We start from the raw sequence: 19,075 nt of genomic DNA on the forward strand, positions 1-19,075 counted from the left end.
ATTAAACAAAATTTTGAGATATAAAATATATGTTTTAATATTTAAACCTCACATACACATACGTTTTTGGTCAGGATGCCCTAAAGGTTGGTTAATAAAGAATTAGACTGAATATATTACAGTGCAACAATTAACTTTAAGAAAAATGACAGTAATGGGAATAAGATAATGTAATAGGACATTTTACTAATTATTATAAATAACCGTAAATAAAAAGTCACATAAAGCAGATAAAGAGTTAGCACGCAAACAACAGATAAGATAATGCTAACATCAGTTGGAAGAGGGGACATCTGCTGTCAAACAACACCCACAAACACCGCTGCAAAGATGGGTCACAGCAGGCCGAATGCACCATTTGTCATCTATAAAACAGGTCTGGCAGCGAGCACTTCAGCTTGTGTTTTCAGTGACGCTACCACAAACAGCTGTGAGCTCAAAGTGCAGGCACACATGTGAAAGGGACTGGAAAATGATTAAATACATAAATCGGGGCAGGCCGAGCAATAATAACAGCATCGTTTATAAGGAGGAAGGGTTCTCACCAGCTAAAGCCAAACAGGAGACATGTACTTAATGTCAACACGTACTGGACATGTTAACATGTGCTTCGTGTTTTAATTGTAGCAGATACGAACAGCAGATCTGCTCTGAGGACCTGCTGTTCCCTGTGAACGCTGCCATATTTGTGTTTTACGTTTACTAGTTGACTTCAGAGGCTTAATGCTGGTGCAGTAATATGTTGGCTCAACAAGACAGCGATAAAGCAGTCTGTTGACAGAACACAAGATATACTGATGGTAGCAATAATACAACAGCTTCTGTCACATCTCGGAAACCACAAAGCTGAGGGAGGAGATGGAAAGAGAGGAAGAAAGAGAACAGTCGAGAGACAAATCCACACCAGTACATGAGGCTTTCAGCTGCACCTTGTCTCCATGATTATAACTGATAAACAACAGCACAAAGAGTCAGAGCATTACACTTTAGAAAAGGCACAGTTGCCGTTTGTTAAAGGACAATGCAAAGTTAAAGCTCCCACAGTTTGAAGTGTGTCGAATAAAACCAGCAGCAGGCCATTAGAGGAGGAGGGAGTGCAAGTCCTACAGCACAGACTGTAAATCTAACTGTGCGGGGGAGTCAGAAATCCAACGGGGGAGCTGCATTACTCAAGATTTTACATTTCAGTGAGTTTTTCTCCACTGCTGACCTGTGAACTAAGCGGTGGTCCGTATCAGGGGGCCAGGGTGGGCAAGGACCCGGCCAGGGTGGGCAAGGACCCGGCGTTCTTCTGTGGTTTAGAATTTAGTGCCCAGAAAAATTTGAAATCATTTGAGGGTTTACACAGCGAGCGAAAGCATTAACAGAAGCATGTTGTTCCTACTGTGGAAAGAAAAGATTTAAGAAAAAAAAAACCATAGCATAGGGGATATGTAATCCTGTATGGTTGGCGTTCATTAACAGGGACAACTTCTGAATCAACAACAACAATAATAATAATATGAATATGAAAACAATTACGTGTAAGGCGTAGTTCATACAAATGGAGGCAATTAAATTTATTGTAAACTGTAAAAAGCCAAACAAAATGAAATGAAACAGAATTTGAAAACAACAACGAATGCTAAATACTGTCTGTGAGAACGTACACTGTAAAAAGAAAAGAATCTGTAGTAAAAGCAAGTTGGAAAATGTGTTTTTCATTTTCTTTCCACCTTATGAGTAAGTGCTGGGTCATGCAGCTGGATCCAGTGGCATCAGGGCCTGCGTTAGATCAGCTCTCACACGGTGGATGCTTCAGTCCTGAATGGGCTTCTTCAAACTTTATAATGTAGTTTGCTAATGATGTGCAAACTCTCAGCGTCAGAAGGAAAACTCGGTTACAACTGTAGGTAACAAACAGGTTAGATGGACGTGATGACTTCAGACAACAAACACACTGTGATTCCTCCTGTATTTTTAGATTTCCAGACGTGATAAACGCATGACCGTCCACACTCTTTATGTGATGATGTTGACTTATTCCACAGTCTGGTCGAGGGGCTTATGAGCCAAATACATCATCACTGTAGGCCGATAGTATCTAAGTACTTTCTGCACAGTCTCACTGCTCAGCCACAGTCTGTGCAGAGGTTAATACGAAGGACTGAGGCCGATCTAAAGTGTTTAAAGAACTGCATACCAAGCTTCATCTAAACCTCATCGTCTCCCAGACTCCCTCTGGTGAAGAGCCGCTGATTTACAGTTTAACTAAAACACGTCCGCACATTCTTTTTAGTCTCTGCAGCCCACCCCCCCCAGCTGTGTCCCAGTCCCACCCCACCCCTCCCCTTGTCTTTTTCCCTAGTCTGAAGGGAAAAAGAAAAAAGTACAAGAGATGACTATCGAGACAACTGGGGAGAGAGGGAGGAAGCGTAAATCATATCAAGAAAACTGTCTCTGGGACTCCATGAAAAATCTGTGGACAACAACAGGGGTTTGAGTGAGAGGCGTCTCTGTGTGCGTGTGTGTCTGTGTGTGTGTGTCTGTGTGTGAGTGTGTTGGTCAGAGACATGAATGAATGCCCAGCCACGAACATGCAGCTTCACTGACCAGACTGCTGAGACAGCTGGTCTGTAGACAACAGAGAGGCTGTCTTCAACACGCGTTTGCGATACAACAAAACCTTGAAGCGTCAAATCCATCTGTCTTCATCTGCCCACTGGGGTAACGATCCTGCAGTCACTACACGGCTTTGTTGAATCCTCAGTTCTCCCCGACTTCTGAGATCTTTTCTCCCCTTTTTTTTTGCGATTGACAAACTGCTGTTTCACTTCAAATCATGTCACTCTGCAGCCGAGACGTCTGCTCAATACTGCTGATCAGATTCAAAACAGAATTCTGTTTCGTTTGAAGAGCACAAATCTTCTGATTTCTGATTACTGATTAGAGCCTGAATGCCTCTCTTAAACCATGTTTATTTCTGTTTCTGTGCTTTGTCTCTTAAATCCGTGAGTCATGTATTTTGATGACTTTCCTGGGTTCAAGGTCACGTCGCTGAAGTTTATTTTGGAGAAATACTTTAATCTTAACTTTAAAAATTTGGGTATCTAGTTTAATGCACATTACAATCAGCCCCTTGTGAAATCTCAGTACTGACTTGCTTCTCCCAGTTTGTTTGCTTCCTGTGGTTAAATCCAAACTGGGAAAACACATTGAAAACACTCAGTCTTTGCCACTTTCTGAACTTCATTTGTGCGATTTTATCCATGTTTTTTGTGAAAAGCACTTTTCACCAGATCCAACCAAAGCTCACATTTGATGCTTTGCAAGAGGTGGATAAAATAAAAGTGGCACTTGTGCCATATAAAGCAATTCATTACAACAGCAACACAAACTAGAGGCTCAGTCTGAACAATAAGTGAACACTTCACAGAAGTGATATTTAGGGCAGAGCTGTTGTGTTGAATTGCATCAGGTTGAGGGGTGTAAACACACACCTCTTGCAGATTTTGAAATGTTTTTTTGTGCAGCTCCCTCGGGGCATTTATGCAGAGTTTACGTGGCAAAGCTTTATCGTAAGGTTTAGGATTGCTTATTTTCTCCTCCACTGAATGATCATGTTTTCACATGTACACAGAGCAGCCATTAACCCGCCACCCACTCATCTTAGGTGGAAGTGAAAACAAATGTCGTCTACACCCCGTCTGTGCTGACATTCTCAAAAACAGACGTGTGCCTCCTGCGACAGACAGACAGAGGTGCTTAGAAGGACTGAGCGCTCGACAGTGTTTAAAACACGAAGCATCAATTAACGATCTATTGAGTAAAATACCATGAACGTAACAAGCTATTACACACACTGCCTGTGTCAGAGGAGGCGACACAGCATCACATAAACCAAGCCATGTGTTAATGGACTGGGAATGTTGTGTGTGTGTGTGTGTGTGTGTGTGTGTGTGTGTGTGTGTGTGACTGTCACCTTGTTGCGACAGAGGGCATCGAATCCGCTCTGCATGCGTTCAGCCTCCACACACACACACACGCACGCACACACACACACTCACACACTCTGCTGGGTTTTTTCTTATTGTCATATCTGAGGTTTACAACCTTGTTAACAGCAGGTTGGGAAAGAGCAGCTAAATATCTGTGGGTGAGAGATAAATTGTCTTCTCTGCTCGTGACAGCGGGAGTTCAGACTTCACACACACGTCTTTTTATGGACTCGACCCACATACGACACATCAAATAAAACCAATCTTTATGATGCACGTGTTTCCTTTCATTATCACGGATTGATTTGCTACCTGTCCTGTGCATTCACACGCCATTTCTCGCTGCATTGGAGACCTCTGTGTTCGAGGCTGATTGATTTTGCAGCGACCTCTTGGGTTTACAAGTGTAAACAGTAACGCTGTTTTCATGTTTACAACTGTCACTCTGTCTTTTATATCCCATTCCTTTATTGGGTTAACTTTACAGTTCTGTATATGGCCTTATAAAGTGTTTCTTTGCTGCTGCGTCCTCTCTGACCTAGATGTCGACACTGGAGCAGGAAGGGGAGGAGGTGGTGGGACAGGCTCGCTGTCCCTTTGAGTCCCGCCAGTCCAACGTCGGCCTTTTTGCAGGTGAGTAAAGCAGAGTAACCCGATGGTTGCAGAGTCTGCCCCGGAGGTGAAATGTCACGGCTTCGTCCCCCACAGCCGCTGATCTGTGTCATCAGTCCTCGCAGAGTGTCTTTAAAGTAGCAGTACAATTTAGTTTTCAGAAAATTTAAAATTTTCCAGGGCTTACGCTCAAACTTGATGTTGGTTTGAATCTTAAATTGATGTTTATCAAAGTGGTAGGTCGGCAGCGGTAAAACACCGCACCGTACTGTGAATACTGTTGGCAATTCAAATAAGGCTAATGTTCCTTTTTAGCTGCTCCAGATGATGCGTCAGTTCAAAAGCTGCAGTCTCGTGTGATTGAATGGATTTTAATGTTGAGTAAAGAGATCAAAACCAAATCTGAAACTTCTGCCATCCCAAACGAAGCCGCTGAATCAAATGTGGACCAAATATGTTTATGAGCAAAATCTTTTGAAATCCTCTGAGGAGGGCATTTTTTAAAGGACCACACTGTGCCAAGGTTTTTTGGGTTTTTTTTTCTTGCAAGATTTATTAAACTCCAGTCATGTTTACGTCATCTTTTTGCCTAACCTTTTTCACATGCATGCTAAAACGACTGTGGGGATTTTTCTGTGTGCTTTGTCCAACTCAGCCTCTTGAAACTTCAGCGAACATCAATTCTGCATCAGTTTCTGTCAGAGTTACATTATTCTTATATGATAAAGTGGTATGAATGCACATTGATTTGAAGGGCCTGACCTATCACCTCATAGTCATAATGTGGCTTTGACAAATGTTAATGTGGACTTGATGTTGACTGTGATGGATTACAAAACTCAAGCAAGTTTCAAGAGTCGGTTTATTGATATTCTTGAAGTACAGAAAGGGATGGAAACTAATGAATATGCAGAAAGCTGGTGGGAAACACAGCAGCAGGGTGTCTGCTGTTTGTTTCCATGGTTATCTGTGGCATTCTGAACTGATAAAGTACATGATTTGTGCTTAATTAAACATGTAAATGTGGTACAATTTGTTCCATCTGCAAAGTGGTCACGTGATCATAAAGACAGATGATGAAAGATTAAAGACTAAACTACCTACCGCTGCATCGCTGCAAATCTCTCCTGAAAACAGTTGAGTGTGGAAGCTTCCATAAACACAGGGTATGATCTGAATTTGCCCCTTGATGGGCTCTGATTTGTGGGTGGATTTTCTCTACGAGTCATAGCAATGAAGGAAGCCGATACTTTGTGAAGACATCAGGGTCATGTTCAGGGAAGAGTGAAGGGAGAGCCAAACCTACACTCAATCCTGCCAGGTTTCCACTGACATTTATGCAAAGTTCACATGGGGTGTTATTAAAAGTGACACGTTCTCCTACATCTGTTCTCCTCTGCCTCTTTTTAAAGGGCAATAAAAGTCACCTGTGACCAAAATAGACACTTAAGAGAAGTGGGGTTATTCATGGGAACTGTGATCCCTGACGATGTATCTCAATTAGTTTTTCTTCCTCTCCCTCTCTCCTTTTCTCAGGTGGTGATTTCTACTCAGCCACTATGACCGACTTCTTGGCAAGCGATGCCGTCATTTACAGGAGTCTGGGAGAAAGTAGCCCTGTCCTACGTACAGTCAAGTATGACTCCAAATGGCTGCGAGGTGAGCATCCAGCACGTCGACTGTACTTGGAAACACGGCTCTACGATTGCGAGTGGACTGTGTGTGTCTTCCCTGGTAAAACAGTGTGATCAGGTTGCGTCACGCTCAGTTTTGGCAGTCTGAGAATCAGAATCAGGAATCTAGGTCATAAAATATAAGGTGCACAAAAGCAAGTAGGCTACATCTTCCTTTCCTTCTCTGCCAGCAAAAGCTGATGAGAGATCTAAATTAAGACTTTCGAGTTTTAATATCTTTAACTTTAGTTTTACGAATGGCAAAATCTAAATCCAAATGGATTCAAAAAGCTTTAGAAAGGACTCAGATTCAATAAGAAGATTTGACCCTGTTCAGAGTCTGTTAAATGCCAACTGCATTTCTGACTTCTGAGTGTTTCTGTCCTCACTCATCCGGCACCAGATGTGTTTTGTGAACACCATAAATGTCATCTTACTGTCAGAATGTTTCTCTTTTACCACTGTACAACACGCTCGCCTCGAATTACTCTTGGACACATCTTCCAAACTGAGCATCTGTGTTGATGAGCTCCACTCCCCGCCTGCTCACAGTGCTCTGTCATGTTGGAAGTAAAGCTTCTCTGCCAGCATGTTTGTCACACATCTCTTCTTCTTGTTTCCCCGCAGAGCCCCATTTCCTCCATGCTATTGAGTACGGGAACTACGTGTACTTTTTCTTCAGCGAGATCGCAGTGGAGTACACCACCCTCGGCAAGGTGAGGGTCTCGTTTTAGGCCGCACACTTCGCGGACCTGTGGTTTGGGCTCTCAGTGCGTTTGTTTCTGAGAGGAATGATGGCGACCATCTCCTGCGATGCAAACCACACTCTGACGGCTTTGCCTGAGTGTGTTCTGTTATCACCTGTCCTCTCTCTGTCCACTCAGGTGGTTTTCTCCAGAGTCGCACGTGTTTGTAAGAACGACAACGGCGGATCCCCGAGGGTGCTGGAACGTTACTGGACGTCGTTCCTCAAAGCCCGACTGAACTGCTCCGTCCCCGGTGACTCCTTCTTCTACTTCGACGTCCTGCAGTCGCTGACCAACGTTCTGCAGATCAATCACCGGCCGGCGGTGCTCGGCGTCTTCACCACACAGGCGAACAGGTCAGTGAGACCAGATCAGTGTTATTGTCCATTCATGATAATGTATTACTACAAAACACTCAGTGACAGTGCTCTGCATGGTGCCACAGCATCTCGGTGAAAAGTAGCTTTGCGTGATGCCACACGTGTTTTATCTGGCTCCAAAGCTAACACATAACTCCTGTACTGTATTTATTATAGAAAAAGCAAAGTTCATTAAAAAACATATTAAAGAGTAACATAATACTAAATCAACATGGCTGAAAAGCTTCATTGTAGATTGTCAGTGTGTTTATTTGGGCTTGAATGCATACACAAATAATTAAATCCTTTCATTATCATATAATTATCTTTAAAATAACTTGTTCAGTGGCCTTCCCTCACAGTAACACTTCACAAACAGCTTCTTTACAGTGATTATAATTATTAATATATCCTTTTTTTGTATTTTTTAATTACGCTTTACAAGGTTAGAGCTCTCAACAGAATAAAAACATTTAAAGCAAACAGTGAAAGTAAAAGAAAACACAGGCTGAACAACAAACAAAGCAACAGATAAAGTTTTTGTGCACATGAGGTGCTGAATTCGTGTCTCGCTCTTTGTAACGTCATCTTCCTTTGCGGTCCCCCTCAACAGTATCACCGGCTCAGCAGTCTGTGCTTTCTACATGGACGACATAGAGAAGGCCTTCAGTGGCAAATTCAAAGAGCAGAGGAACAGTGAGTCAGCGTGGACACCTGTTCCAGAGGAGCAAGTCCCGAAACCAAGGCAAGAGACGCATCTTTAAATAGCAAACTGTCACTTTTCAGGAACATGTTTTTCTGCCTCTGACAATGGAGTTTTTGCAGCTGCTGCTGTTATTGTTCTACACAGACATCTCTGAACCACCAAAAAAAAAAAAAAGAAAAGCAGTCACACCAGACACCTGTTTTTCCCTCCTGCTCGTCCCCAAAAACAAACAGCTGCCAGCGCTTTTACATCTGTGCCCATGAAACTGGATTCAGTGCCGATTCAGTGCTGATGTTGTCTTTCTCTGCTGCCGTACAGACCGGGGTGCTGCGCCGGCGAGGGCTCAGCGGCTGCCTACAAGTCGTCCACCACCTTCCCTGACGACACCCTGACTTTCATCAAGTCCTACCCGCTCATGGACGAGTCCGTCCCCTCAGTCAATGACAGACCATACTTCACTCGCACCACCAGCAGGTATTTGTATTATTGAAAGCGCAGATGAATAAACGGCAAGATAGATTTTTTTTTTTCAGTTCGTTATGTTTTAGTATTGACGACGTTCCCTCATTGTATAAAGTCTTAGTGGCAGGTGCACAGGAACACTGGACTGAGAATGAACCAACATAACCCAGCGCATTGTATATCACTTGTTCTCATTTCATTGGCAGCAATTTAGTTCAGCAGTTTTATATCATTGTAAAATGAATTTCTTTGGGTTTTGGACCTTCAGGCAGAGAAACAAGTGAAATGATGACGCGATCACATCGAGATCTGGGCCCTTTTCTGGGGATTTTTCTCTGGTTTTAACAGTTTTTAGACTCTTGGTGGACAACTGAGTGATCAGATTAGCAGATGAAATGAATCATTAGTCGAACCTGCATAAGGTATTTTTTTTTTTATATGAAAGCTACAACAATCATTTTCATTGTCAATTTTCTCAGGATGTTTGGTGTTTTTGCCAGAAATATAATTTAATTTCACTACATTTCTGTCAATCGATTTAACAATGAATCAGTTTAGCTCCAAAGATATATCCACATCCATTTCTGCAGCGTTTGGAAGCTGCAGCACTTTGCAGCTTTAAGCGTCTCATTGTAAATTAGAAGCTTGTTTGGTTTCGCTTTTGCTAAATGTTGCTGATGTAAACCACGCGCCACCTTATACATCATAAATCATAAAAATACATGCAGAGCTTTTGTTCAAGTACTCAGTGTTCTCTCTCTGAGAGCATCTTCATTAAATCAGATTAAAAAACAACCATTAGTTGGACATCAGTGTTGCAGTGGTTGCAGTTATAAAACAGGCCTTTAAGAGGAAATGCCAGGGTCTTTTCTTTAATGGTTAGTGTGCGGGTATTATTTTCTATAGCAACTTAATGTACCGGCAGTGTTTCCACACTCGGGGCTGTGATTGGTATTGATGAGTGAGCTCAGGTGGAACACACAACCTTGTCCCTCATTAAAACCCATCGGATTTATTCAACGGTCGATTCCAGCCCACGTCAAAGACGAGCCGCGCAGGCAGGAGAGCTACCTCGAGCGCTGACCCGACCTGCAGACGCTCGTCTGCAGCTCACATGGAAGCGAGGAAGACGTGTGTGTGTTTGTGTGTGTGTGTGTGCGTGTGTGTGTGTGTGTTGTGACATTTGAGAATCCACTGATATCAGATGATGATGATGGGGTGAATGTTGAATTGGTGATAAGTGTCACAAGTGTCTCAGACAGTACCACACAAACCTCAGACATGGATGTGCACACAGCAGATACACATCACTGAGTCAGCCTTAGACACACACACACACAAACACACACACACACAGAATACAGTATACGGGAGCCTCTTCCATGCCTCCTGAAGCAAAGCCAGGCTGACAGCCAGCCAGACACTGCAGCGGCTCCGCACTGGGGAAACATGCGCCGCTTCACATCTGGCGCCAAAAACATCACATCTGCCTCGCCTATCCCCAGAGAGGAGCTAGATAAATGAAACCTAACCAGAAGTGCATCACGCGATACTGCAGAGTCATTGTGGGGATGTGCCAGTCAAGTTCATGCGGGTAAACAGACCAGCCGCCGTGGGACCATCTGGGAGGGACCGAGGGAGAAACCAGGGCACCGGAGCCTCCGTGGTGTCCTTTATGGAAGAATCTGGAAGAAATTTGATGCCAAAAAATGTAACTGGGTTTATTATTGGAAGTTTGTTTGTTCACGTCCCAGGGGCCGAGAGGCAGGCGGAGAAAGTGAATAAGTAAAGCTTATCCCTCTGTCAACAAACACTGGACTCAAGGTGCCCTTCAGCTTGGCTCTTAATCCTCAACTGCTCCAGTGGAGCCAGTAGCAGACAGCTGTGGTGATACTGGGCAGCTCCCAGGTGTGACTGTGTGGAGATGGAAGAATATGAAGCAGGGTGGTTCTCCAAATTAAAGCAACAGTTCACTGGACCTCCTCATAAATACAAAACAAAAAAAAAAGAGAAAGCTGTGACTCAAAAAGGGACGGCAGTGTTTGGAGGAAAGTGGCAAAGCGACAGGAAGGATGGATCGATTGAATGGCTGTGGGTGGATGGATAGACCGGTGGATGAATTAATAGGATGAGGGGATTAAAAGATGTAGGCGATGGTGGAAGGGAATGATGGGTTGGTAGATGAAGTGATTGATTGCACACTGATGCTTTATACAATGAGCTCAGTGCTCGCCCACTGTTTGTTTTGTTTACCATGGGAAATTCACTTTGACAAAGCAAAACAACAATGTTAAGATGCTAACTAGCATATTTGGCATTTGAATTTGAGTTTGAAGAGAAATGTCAGCTTCAGTTTAGAAGACTGTCACCAGGGACGGACTTCTTTAAGTGAGCGTGCCTGTTGATGGTGCATCTCTTCTATAATCAATAGCAGTGCTTTTAACAGAGCTGCTTTTATAATAGTCTTTTATTTTTCCTGTGTCTTTTATGCAGATTCAAGTTGACCCAGATAGCGGTGGACACGTCTGCCGGGCCGTATAAGAACTACACGGTGGTTTTTCTGGGCTCAGACAACGGCCACGTGCTGAAGATCCTGGCCAGCACCGAGGGAGCCAACGCATCCTTCAGCACGCAGCTCCTGGAGGACATCGACGTCTACAGCCCTAACAAGTTAGACCGTCTTTCTAGTTTAAGCTCTTCATTTTTTCCTTAATTGTCTGTCCTCTTTTCTTTCTTTTGTGCGTTCACTCTCAGTTTTTAAGTCTTCTTCTTTCTTTGTCCTGTGCGCAGTAATCTTTCTTTCATTGCCTCTGTTCTTTTCCTTCTCTCTTCCGTTCGGTGTTCTGCCTTGATCTGTCCTGCCCACCCACTCTTTGGTCTGTTGTAACACTTTGCATCACCCGGTACAGCTAGAGGGGATTCTTTTTTTTTTTCCTGTGTCGTCTTTTGTTTCCTGACTGCACAGCTTGAAAAGTCTATCTGCGTGGAGTTCGATTCACAGCCGGCTTTCTGTATAATTTTCAGACTGTGCCAGCTGTCTGCGGCACTGATTTAAAAATGAAAATAAATCGAAAATGTCTTATCGTGACGATTGGTGTTTCTCCGTGTTCCTAGATGCAACGTGCGGGGGGAGGACAGGAGGGTGCTGGGTCTCGAGTTGGACCGGGATCATCACGCGTTGTTCGTGGCCTTCTCCAGCTGTGTGATCCGTGTGCCGGTCAGCCGCTGCTCTGACTACAGCACCTGCAAGAAGTGAGTCACCTGTAGAGCAAAGCTTTATTCTCCTTGGGCGCACACAAACCCTAAAACTAAAAGGTGAAACACAAAATTAATTGACAACAGCTTCTCAGTTAATCATTTATGTCATTCATCAGCCATAAATGGCACACAGCTTCTGTCTCCAGCTTCACAAATGTGAGCATGTCCTGATTTCATCTGATTTCTGTGGCTGTAAACTGAAGATTTCTAGGGTTTGGACTGTTGTTAAGACAAAATCAGCGATGTGGAGACCTCATCTTAGACCCTGAGAACTTGTGGTGGGAATTTTTCTCTGCTATCCAGCTATTTATAGATTGAATGACTGATAGATTCATAGATAATGAGAACAGTAAGTTACAGCCCTTAACAGAGCAGTCATCACGATCTTACACTATGTTGTCTCATTTAAAACAAATCATGAGTTCATATAGATTTATCCAGAGGAGAGTTGAGAATAAAATAAGCAAAGATTCTCCAGATGAAAAAAAAAAAGATCTTTGGAGGATGTTTAGGTAGGCAGGAAAATAGTTAAAAAGAAGTCACAGAAACACAAAAGGTGTTGGAAGGTCTCAAAACCTGAAGACGTTTAGCGTTTCCTCTCCGTGTATCTGCAGGAAAATGGCACTGAGACTGCCAGGTAACTCAAGTAAAGCAGGATCAATTTCCTGCTCAGCCACCGATTTAAGAAATGTGTCCGTTCATGATGCTGTTAGATGCATTTTGACAAAAGCCTGTTCCAAATAGCAGATGTTAAGCTATTATCTGCCTGGTTCATGGAGTTGGTAGAACCCACTTTCCCCAGAAAGGAGTCTGAGGATATGTGTGGTGTTTGGCAGGTGAGTGAGAGGTGGGGAGGTATGATGAGGCTGCCACGTGAGAAGAAATGCTGTGTTTAGGGATAAGATTGATCATTTTTATAAGATAAATCTGATCTGATTCCTGCCTGAGCTTCATGTTTGAATGTACAGGATCCTCAGTTCTTCTGCTACTGTGCCATGAGACTTTCATATCCCTGGGATTTACAGTCGCTGTGTTAGCTAAGGTTTACTGGTATGATAGGCAAAGAAAAAAAATCTGGAATATTTTCATATATATGTGTGTGTGTGTGTGTGTGTGTGTGTGTGTGTAGAGGTTACTTTGAGTTGCTTTTACTTTTAGTTAAACTCAGACATTTACTTTGAAATCAGGGCTGCATCACTACGAGCACTGCTCTGCTATCACAGTCGTGCTTTAGCTGACTGATGAGGTTAGAACTAGCTGGTCTCTCTAACCTCCGACCCAGATTGATATTTAATTATCAGGTTATTGCAGAAATACAACTGTAAACATGTTAATTAATCTAAATTTACTTAATGTAAATGTAATCATTTTGGGTGTTTAACTGTTGGTTAGATAAAACACACTTTTGAAGATGTGTTGGGCATTTTCCATCATTTAGACCCCAGTAAATGACTAATCATTTATAAATAATCATAATCATTAGTTGCGGTGGTGAAACAAGTAAATAACCGCCCTATGAACACAGTTGCCATAGGTTACCGTCAGGTGTGGAAGTCTGTAAACTGCAGAAAATAAAGCCTTGAAAATGCTGCTGTCAGGAGGCTGACATTGCATTTAGAACAAGTTTATGAGCAGAGCACAGCAGAGACTTCATGCATCTCCCTTTGTCTGCAGCCTTTTGTTTTGTCAGGCGATGTTTTAACCCCAGCTAATGTAGTAGCTCCCCAGCTTCGGGATCTATTTTTGGGGTGCTGAGGAATGTTGCCCCCTAACCCCCCCGCTCCCCATCAACCCCTGCAAACCAGAGGAAGGATTTCTCCCCAGCTCCACGGGGAATACAGACACCCCCATAGCATGCTAACCCCTTATTGGAAAGGCCTGGAGAAGCTCTCAACAAAGTATATTCATAAATTGGATCCAGCTGATTGGCCAGGAGCCAGCAATGGTGGCCTCCATGTTTTTTTTACTTTTCTGACGCTGAAGGAGAGAGAGGAGGGAAAGAAGGAGCGGGGGGAAGAAAATGGATAGGGCCTGTCTTACTTAAGCTTACAGGCCGGCTACATCCCCAGATCCTTTTTAGAGACCAGAGCTACAGCACACCTCATCCTGGGATTAGGGGCCCCGTAAGCCTCATCAGCACTGGCCAGGAGGTCAGGTTTCAGACGCCATATCCTCCTTTACCACACCAATGAATCTGTCTCCCTCCAGATGAGATTTACTCCATCTCTCAGTTTTCTGCCTCCATTTTCTCTGGGCCTCTGCATTTCTCTCACTCTTGGCTTGTTTTTCTCTCTCTCCCTCACTGAAGCCTGCACCATCGGGTTTCTTTTTTCACTCGAGGCCTTGCTGCCAATATTAGGTTTCAGAAAATGCTCTGTTTTGAACAGTGGCTAGGAACTGTATGAAATGGGAGTTTTAATAAAAAAAAATACAATAAAAGGGCAGGAGAGGTCTCAAACCCTGAAATCCTCAGCTCCAGTGGATATTTTCTTTTGTTCTATAAGAACATTTTCAACTTAGTGCTGCTCCAAGATAAATACAAATATTCAATTTTTACTGTCTCCTACTACATAAGCTACTGTTGATTTTAGGTTAGGGTAGGATAATTCCAGCTAATACAACTTGGGTCTTGTTTTTGTAGTTATGGCCATTATTTGTATTTGTTATAATGACATTGCACTCACCATACAAACTGACAAAATCTCAGACACATGAGCAGTCAGGCCAACAGAACGGTTATTATCTGTACCACTCAGCGAGTCCTTGGGCACATAATTGACTTAGTTAAGTTTAGGAAAAGATCGTGGTTCACGATGAAATGAAGCTGATGTTGACTGACTTGTTTTTCTTTGTGGCTCTGTAAGAAGATCACATCATTTCCTTCTAACAGACGAGTCATAAATCCTACGGCTGCTAAAGGACTTTGGCACTTTCATGTAAACATATGTCATCATAGGACATTTGTTAAAATGACTCGTGCTATGGATCTTCTTGGGAGGACAATCTCAAGCCCCTTTATTTGGAGGGAAAACGGAAAGTAAAATGTGAGAAATAACCCGTCACCGCGCAGGAAAACTGTGTTCGCTCAACTACAGCAAATACAGAAGGTCAGAGTGGAAGCAGGAAGTCGATCTGTAAACTGTAATGGATCTTTACAGCTGAGAGTTTGGGGCATGACTTCAGTGTTTGCTTTCGTCGCCTCCTCCGAATGATTTGACTAAACTGTTGGTTTGTTTCACAGACTGTCTGATCACCTGACTGCTCATGTTTCCTGCCCCGTCAAACCTCTCTATAGATGACACCAATATTTGCAGATTTCAAAAATGAACTGCTTAGTGCAGTGTTATTATTACTAATGGAAATGATGACCAGCGCTTTGAAAATAAGCTTCAAGTCATCATAGACTGGAATTCCCCTTAAATGTTTGTGAGCTTACTCTCGTGAGAAGACCGTTGTAAAGTTTGGATGAAAAAGATTAATGATAAAGCTTAAAATCTTTATAATAAATGCAGCATTACAGCAATATTCAGTCACCAATCAGCTTCAGGTAAGTTTATAAAAAGATATCGTCCTTGAATAGCTTCATAGAGTTTAGTCATTCACCATCAGCATCATACAGTATTAGCTGAAACCATCTCCAGTAAGTCAGTATTGTGTTATCCCCAGGATGTTGGCTAAATGACAGCTGGAAGTTATGAGTCCCAGCCCCAGAAGCTGGATAAATCCCTTCGCCCCTCAGCAGCTAATGGATGTTCCTTATTCAGTGTGGCTGCAGGCAAACATACTCACCTACGTGTTCATCATAGCCTGACAGAATACGGGAAGGAGGCGGAAGAGAAGTCTGAAGTTTTAAAGAGTGATGAGGGACACACACGAACACATGTCATATATACGCTGCACATATGAGAACAACGTCACACAAAGAACAAATGACTCTTGGTGGGCGTCTATCACCGAACTCCACAGCTGGACACAACTGGGCCCTTTTCCCAGTGCGTCAGTGCTGAGGTTCATTCCTGTCATGTAACTGACGGCATTCAGAGAGAAGAAGGGAGGCAGAGTGGGGAGAGAGATGCATATAAACCTTATGGCTACACTATGAATCATTTATTAAAGCTGCTCCACTCGGTGTCACATATTGGCAGCCACACATGCAGGCGAGAGTAATTTTAAGACCTGGATACCCAGAGGTCCTCAGTCTGTGAAGCTTTGAAAGAGAAAAGGGGGGAAATAAAAAAAACAACAGTTCAGGATTTTATGGACAGAAAGTTGTTTTTGCTGATGAAAAGAAAGTTTGCATTTCACTCTGAAGTAAGGATTTCCTACATCTTGTGTATGTTTAGTTATGGAGAAACATAAGAGAAGCCATTCATTACAGTAGTTCAGCAGCTCACAGTGTTTAGTTCAGAGGACTCACAGAGACATCGATTCTACTCAGTGGCCATTTTAAAAGCCTCTCTTTTTATTTGTGTTGGGTAAATATCTCATCAAGAGTCTTGTACCAGGACCTGGTGACTGCTGCCGTCATCGGGACTTTACAGAACATCACAAACTCAGGAATCATTTCAGCTGAATCAAAACAGCCGTGCAGCTCGGATGATGACGTTGAACTGACTTCAGCCTTCCTCTTCTCGTATGTTGCCTCCAGTCTGGATGTGTCATGTGTCGCTGATGCACTCGTGACTCGTGTCTTTAATGTGTCATGTTTTTCCGTACCCTCGTTGCAAATCAGTTACCCTTTGGAATAATACGGCTGATCAGTTACACTAATGAAAATTATGTAACTGTGGAGAAATGTTTGTTCACCATGATGCTCATCACAAGAAAATCCTCACCACCTCAGACCTAAAGACACCTCGCAGGATATTTCATCAAACACAAAGCCACTATTGAGCTGAACAAACAGCTGCTGACAGTCTCCACTAAATCTGTATGAACCGCGGGGCATTTGCTTTATTATAGAGACTGTACTCCCAGGAAAACACGGAGCATCAGTTGTTTTTAAAAAGGTCTAAAGCGACCCTACATGACGTATATTTACATGTGTGTGATTGGGTTGTGTGTGAATCATGGCTTGTGTCTGTTGGAGGAAAGGCAGAAGTACTGAGTCCTGCATGCAGAAAACGCTTACATGGGCAGTTTTAGAGGATGATCATCAATGTATTTCACGTATGTTGTTTTGGAACATGTGTTATAATAAGCCATACTTTTATTATAAGCTGTAATTAGTCTGGGTCTGCTCCATGTCTCTATGGCCTCCACAGGTTGAGGGATGGTGGGTGTTCTTATTGTTGTTTATCTTGTTTCCATAAAAAAGAACAATTGGCACTTGCATAAATAAAGTGTGTGCATGATACTTTGACTCAGAGATAAATTGATACCCAGTTCCCAGCTGCAGGCGTCGGACAGGGAATAGTTTCTGTGTTGAATTTCCTCCGTGTGTTTGAGTGACACGCTGACATGCTCTCAGCAGGATCTCTGTAATGTTTACAGACTGAGGGTGAAGGTAGTGTAACACCTGCACGCTTAGTTTGGATAGTTGTAAATGATTTTGGATATTTAAAACAGGTCACAGAAGTTCTCATTGAAACTCATTAAAACTTGCTCCTTGACTGCCATTAACGGTTTTGGTTTGACTTGACGCTGAACCCGGCTTCACCACCAGCAAGCTGCTGGCGATTTAGTTTTCTTTCTTTACTTTTATCTCCGATGCCGATATTCAGGCTGAAAACATCTCTAAATTGACTGCAGATAGACTGTAGGTAAACATTAGTGTTGTTTGTTGTCATTCTTTTCTCGCTGTGTACTTTATGCTCATTATGTCGGTGCTGCTGGGCGAATACCGCAGACCCGCTAAGAGTACGCTCCGCAGTGGTGAAAAAAATATTGTTAATTCTCTCACCGACACCCAGTGTTGTTTGGCAATTATGCAGTGGCAGAGTGAAGGCCAACAGGATCGTGCAACTCATTCCACGGCGAAGGATTAAAAACCACAGACTTAAATGAAACATGAGGCAGAAGGACTGACAGCAGATGAGTGGAAGAGTGTAATCAGCAGACCTGATGTGTGGGTCTCAGAGCGGAGGAAACTCACTGAATCCTGGGATTCTGCCGGGAATTTATCCTGTAAGGAATGTGACTGATGGCCGTTGAAGGTGGTTTGATGCTGACTGCCTTAGAGGGAGGAAGTAAACAATCTCAAGTCCACCCGGCATATGTTCACTCACTGAATCACACAGCAGACATACAGTTCAGTAAGTGGGAGCAGGTGATTGAGTCGTCTGCTGACTGCTGACACGAGACTGGCGGTAAACCGTCGGCCGCTCTCTCAGAATAAGGTCATTCATGGCTGATCAGTGCGACCGCGCCGTAAACCTCAAGTTTAGCTGATGATGGTCTGAGTGACCTGCAGTGACCCCGACTCAAATGTAAACACCACCACGAGTCAAACCACAAGACTGGAAACTGCAGTTGTCAGAATTATAGACGGATCTTTGAAAAGCCTGATTAACACTAGACATTGTTATTATTATTTAACACAAGCTATTAAAGAGCAACTTAACATCTTTGAATAACACATTTTAAACCCAGAGCCGTTTAGATTCCTGTATTACACTGTGTGTTCTGGGGGACGTTGTGCAGACTGTAGTGAACACGATGCTGCTTTGTACTGCAGGAAGTGGAGCACACTCACTGATTTTCTTTTCTGACCTCCTGGAAACTGAAGACTTGATATTATATGATAACGTGACTTCACGTTTGATCTACTTAATAAAAAGAGTGGAATTCATTTTAAGTTACTTTCATTTTTTCTGATGCAGGTGCTGAATGTATGTTTACGTCAGTCAGTTATGGTGAGCACAAAAGAAAAACAGGCATATTTTTTTCAACTATGATTAGTTGCGATGATGCATCTACAAGTTAAGCTCTTCCATTATGCATGTGTAAATACTTTTAATGTATGTGGTCAAAATAATTACGGACTGGGACTTTAAAGCCTTTAGGAGATGCAGAAGAATGCAAACAAGCTTAGTTTTTAATCCCTTCAATTCAGTAAGAAAACAAAAGCAAGTGTGCTGTCCTAACTCGAATCAAAAACTCGTCTGATTGTGATCTTTCCTGTGTGTCTTTAAATAATTGTCTGCCTTTATCTCTGTTACGGAGATTGCAGTCAGAATACTTGTTAGTTAGTATTTGTTAGCAAACATAGCTAATTACAGATTTTTATTCAGAACTGCTTAAACAGTGATGTGCCATTTGTAAAACGCACATCCAGTCATAA

The 19,075-nt window shown here is 42.9% G+C and overlaps 1 protein-coding gene across 5 annotated transcripts in view; it reads left to right on the forward strand.

Moving 5' to 3' along the window:
* Positions 1–19,075, forward strand: part of sema6e (sema domain, transmembrane domain (TM), and cytoplasmic domain, (semaphorin) 6E) — a 137,776-nt gene that overhangs the window by 88,295 nt on the left and 30,406 nt on the right. For all 5 annotated transcript variants that reach the window (XM_041043988.1, XM_041043984.1, XM_041043986.1 and 2 more), the window contains 8 exons: positions 4,520–4,610; positions 6,126–6,248; positions 6,890–6,978; positions 7,147–7,364; positions 7,981–8,112; positions 8,392–8,547; positions 11,029–11,205; positions 11,650–11,787. In XM_041043988.1, the coding sequence (XP_040899922.1) occupies positions 4,520–4,610; positions 6,126–6,248; positions 6,890–6,978; positions 7,147–7,364; positions 7,981–8,112; positions 8,392–8,547; positions 11,029–11,205; positions 11,650–11,787 (1,124 nt within the window). The remainder of the gene's footprint in view (positions 1–4,519; positions 4,611–6,125; positions 6,249–6,889; positions 6,979–7,146; positions 7,365–7,980; positions 8,113–8,391; positions 8,548–11,028; positions 11,206–11,649; positions 11,788–19,075) is intronic.

The sequence above is a fragment of the Toxotes jaculatrix genome, chromosome 8, assembly GCF_017976425.1.
Source record: "Toxotes jaculatrix isolate fToxJac2 chromosome 8, fToxJac2.pri, whole genome shotgun sequence".
Classification (NCBI taxonomy): Eukaryota; Metazoa; Chordata; class Actinopteri; family Toxotidae; genus Toxotes; species Toxotes jaculatrix.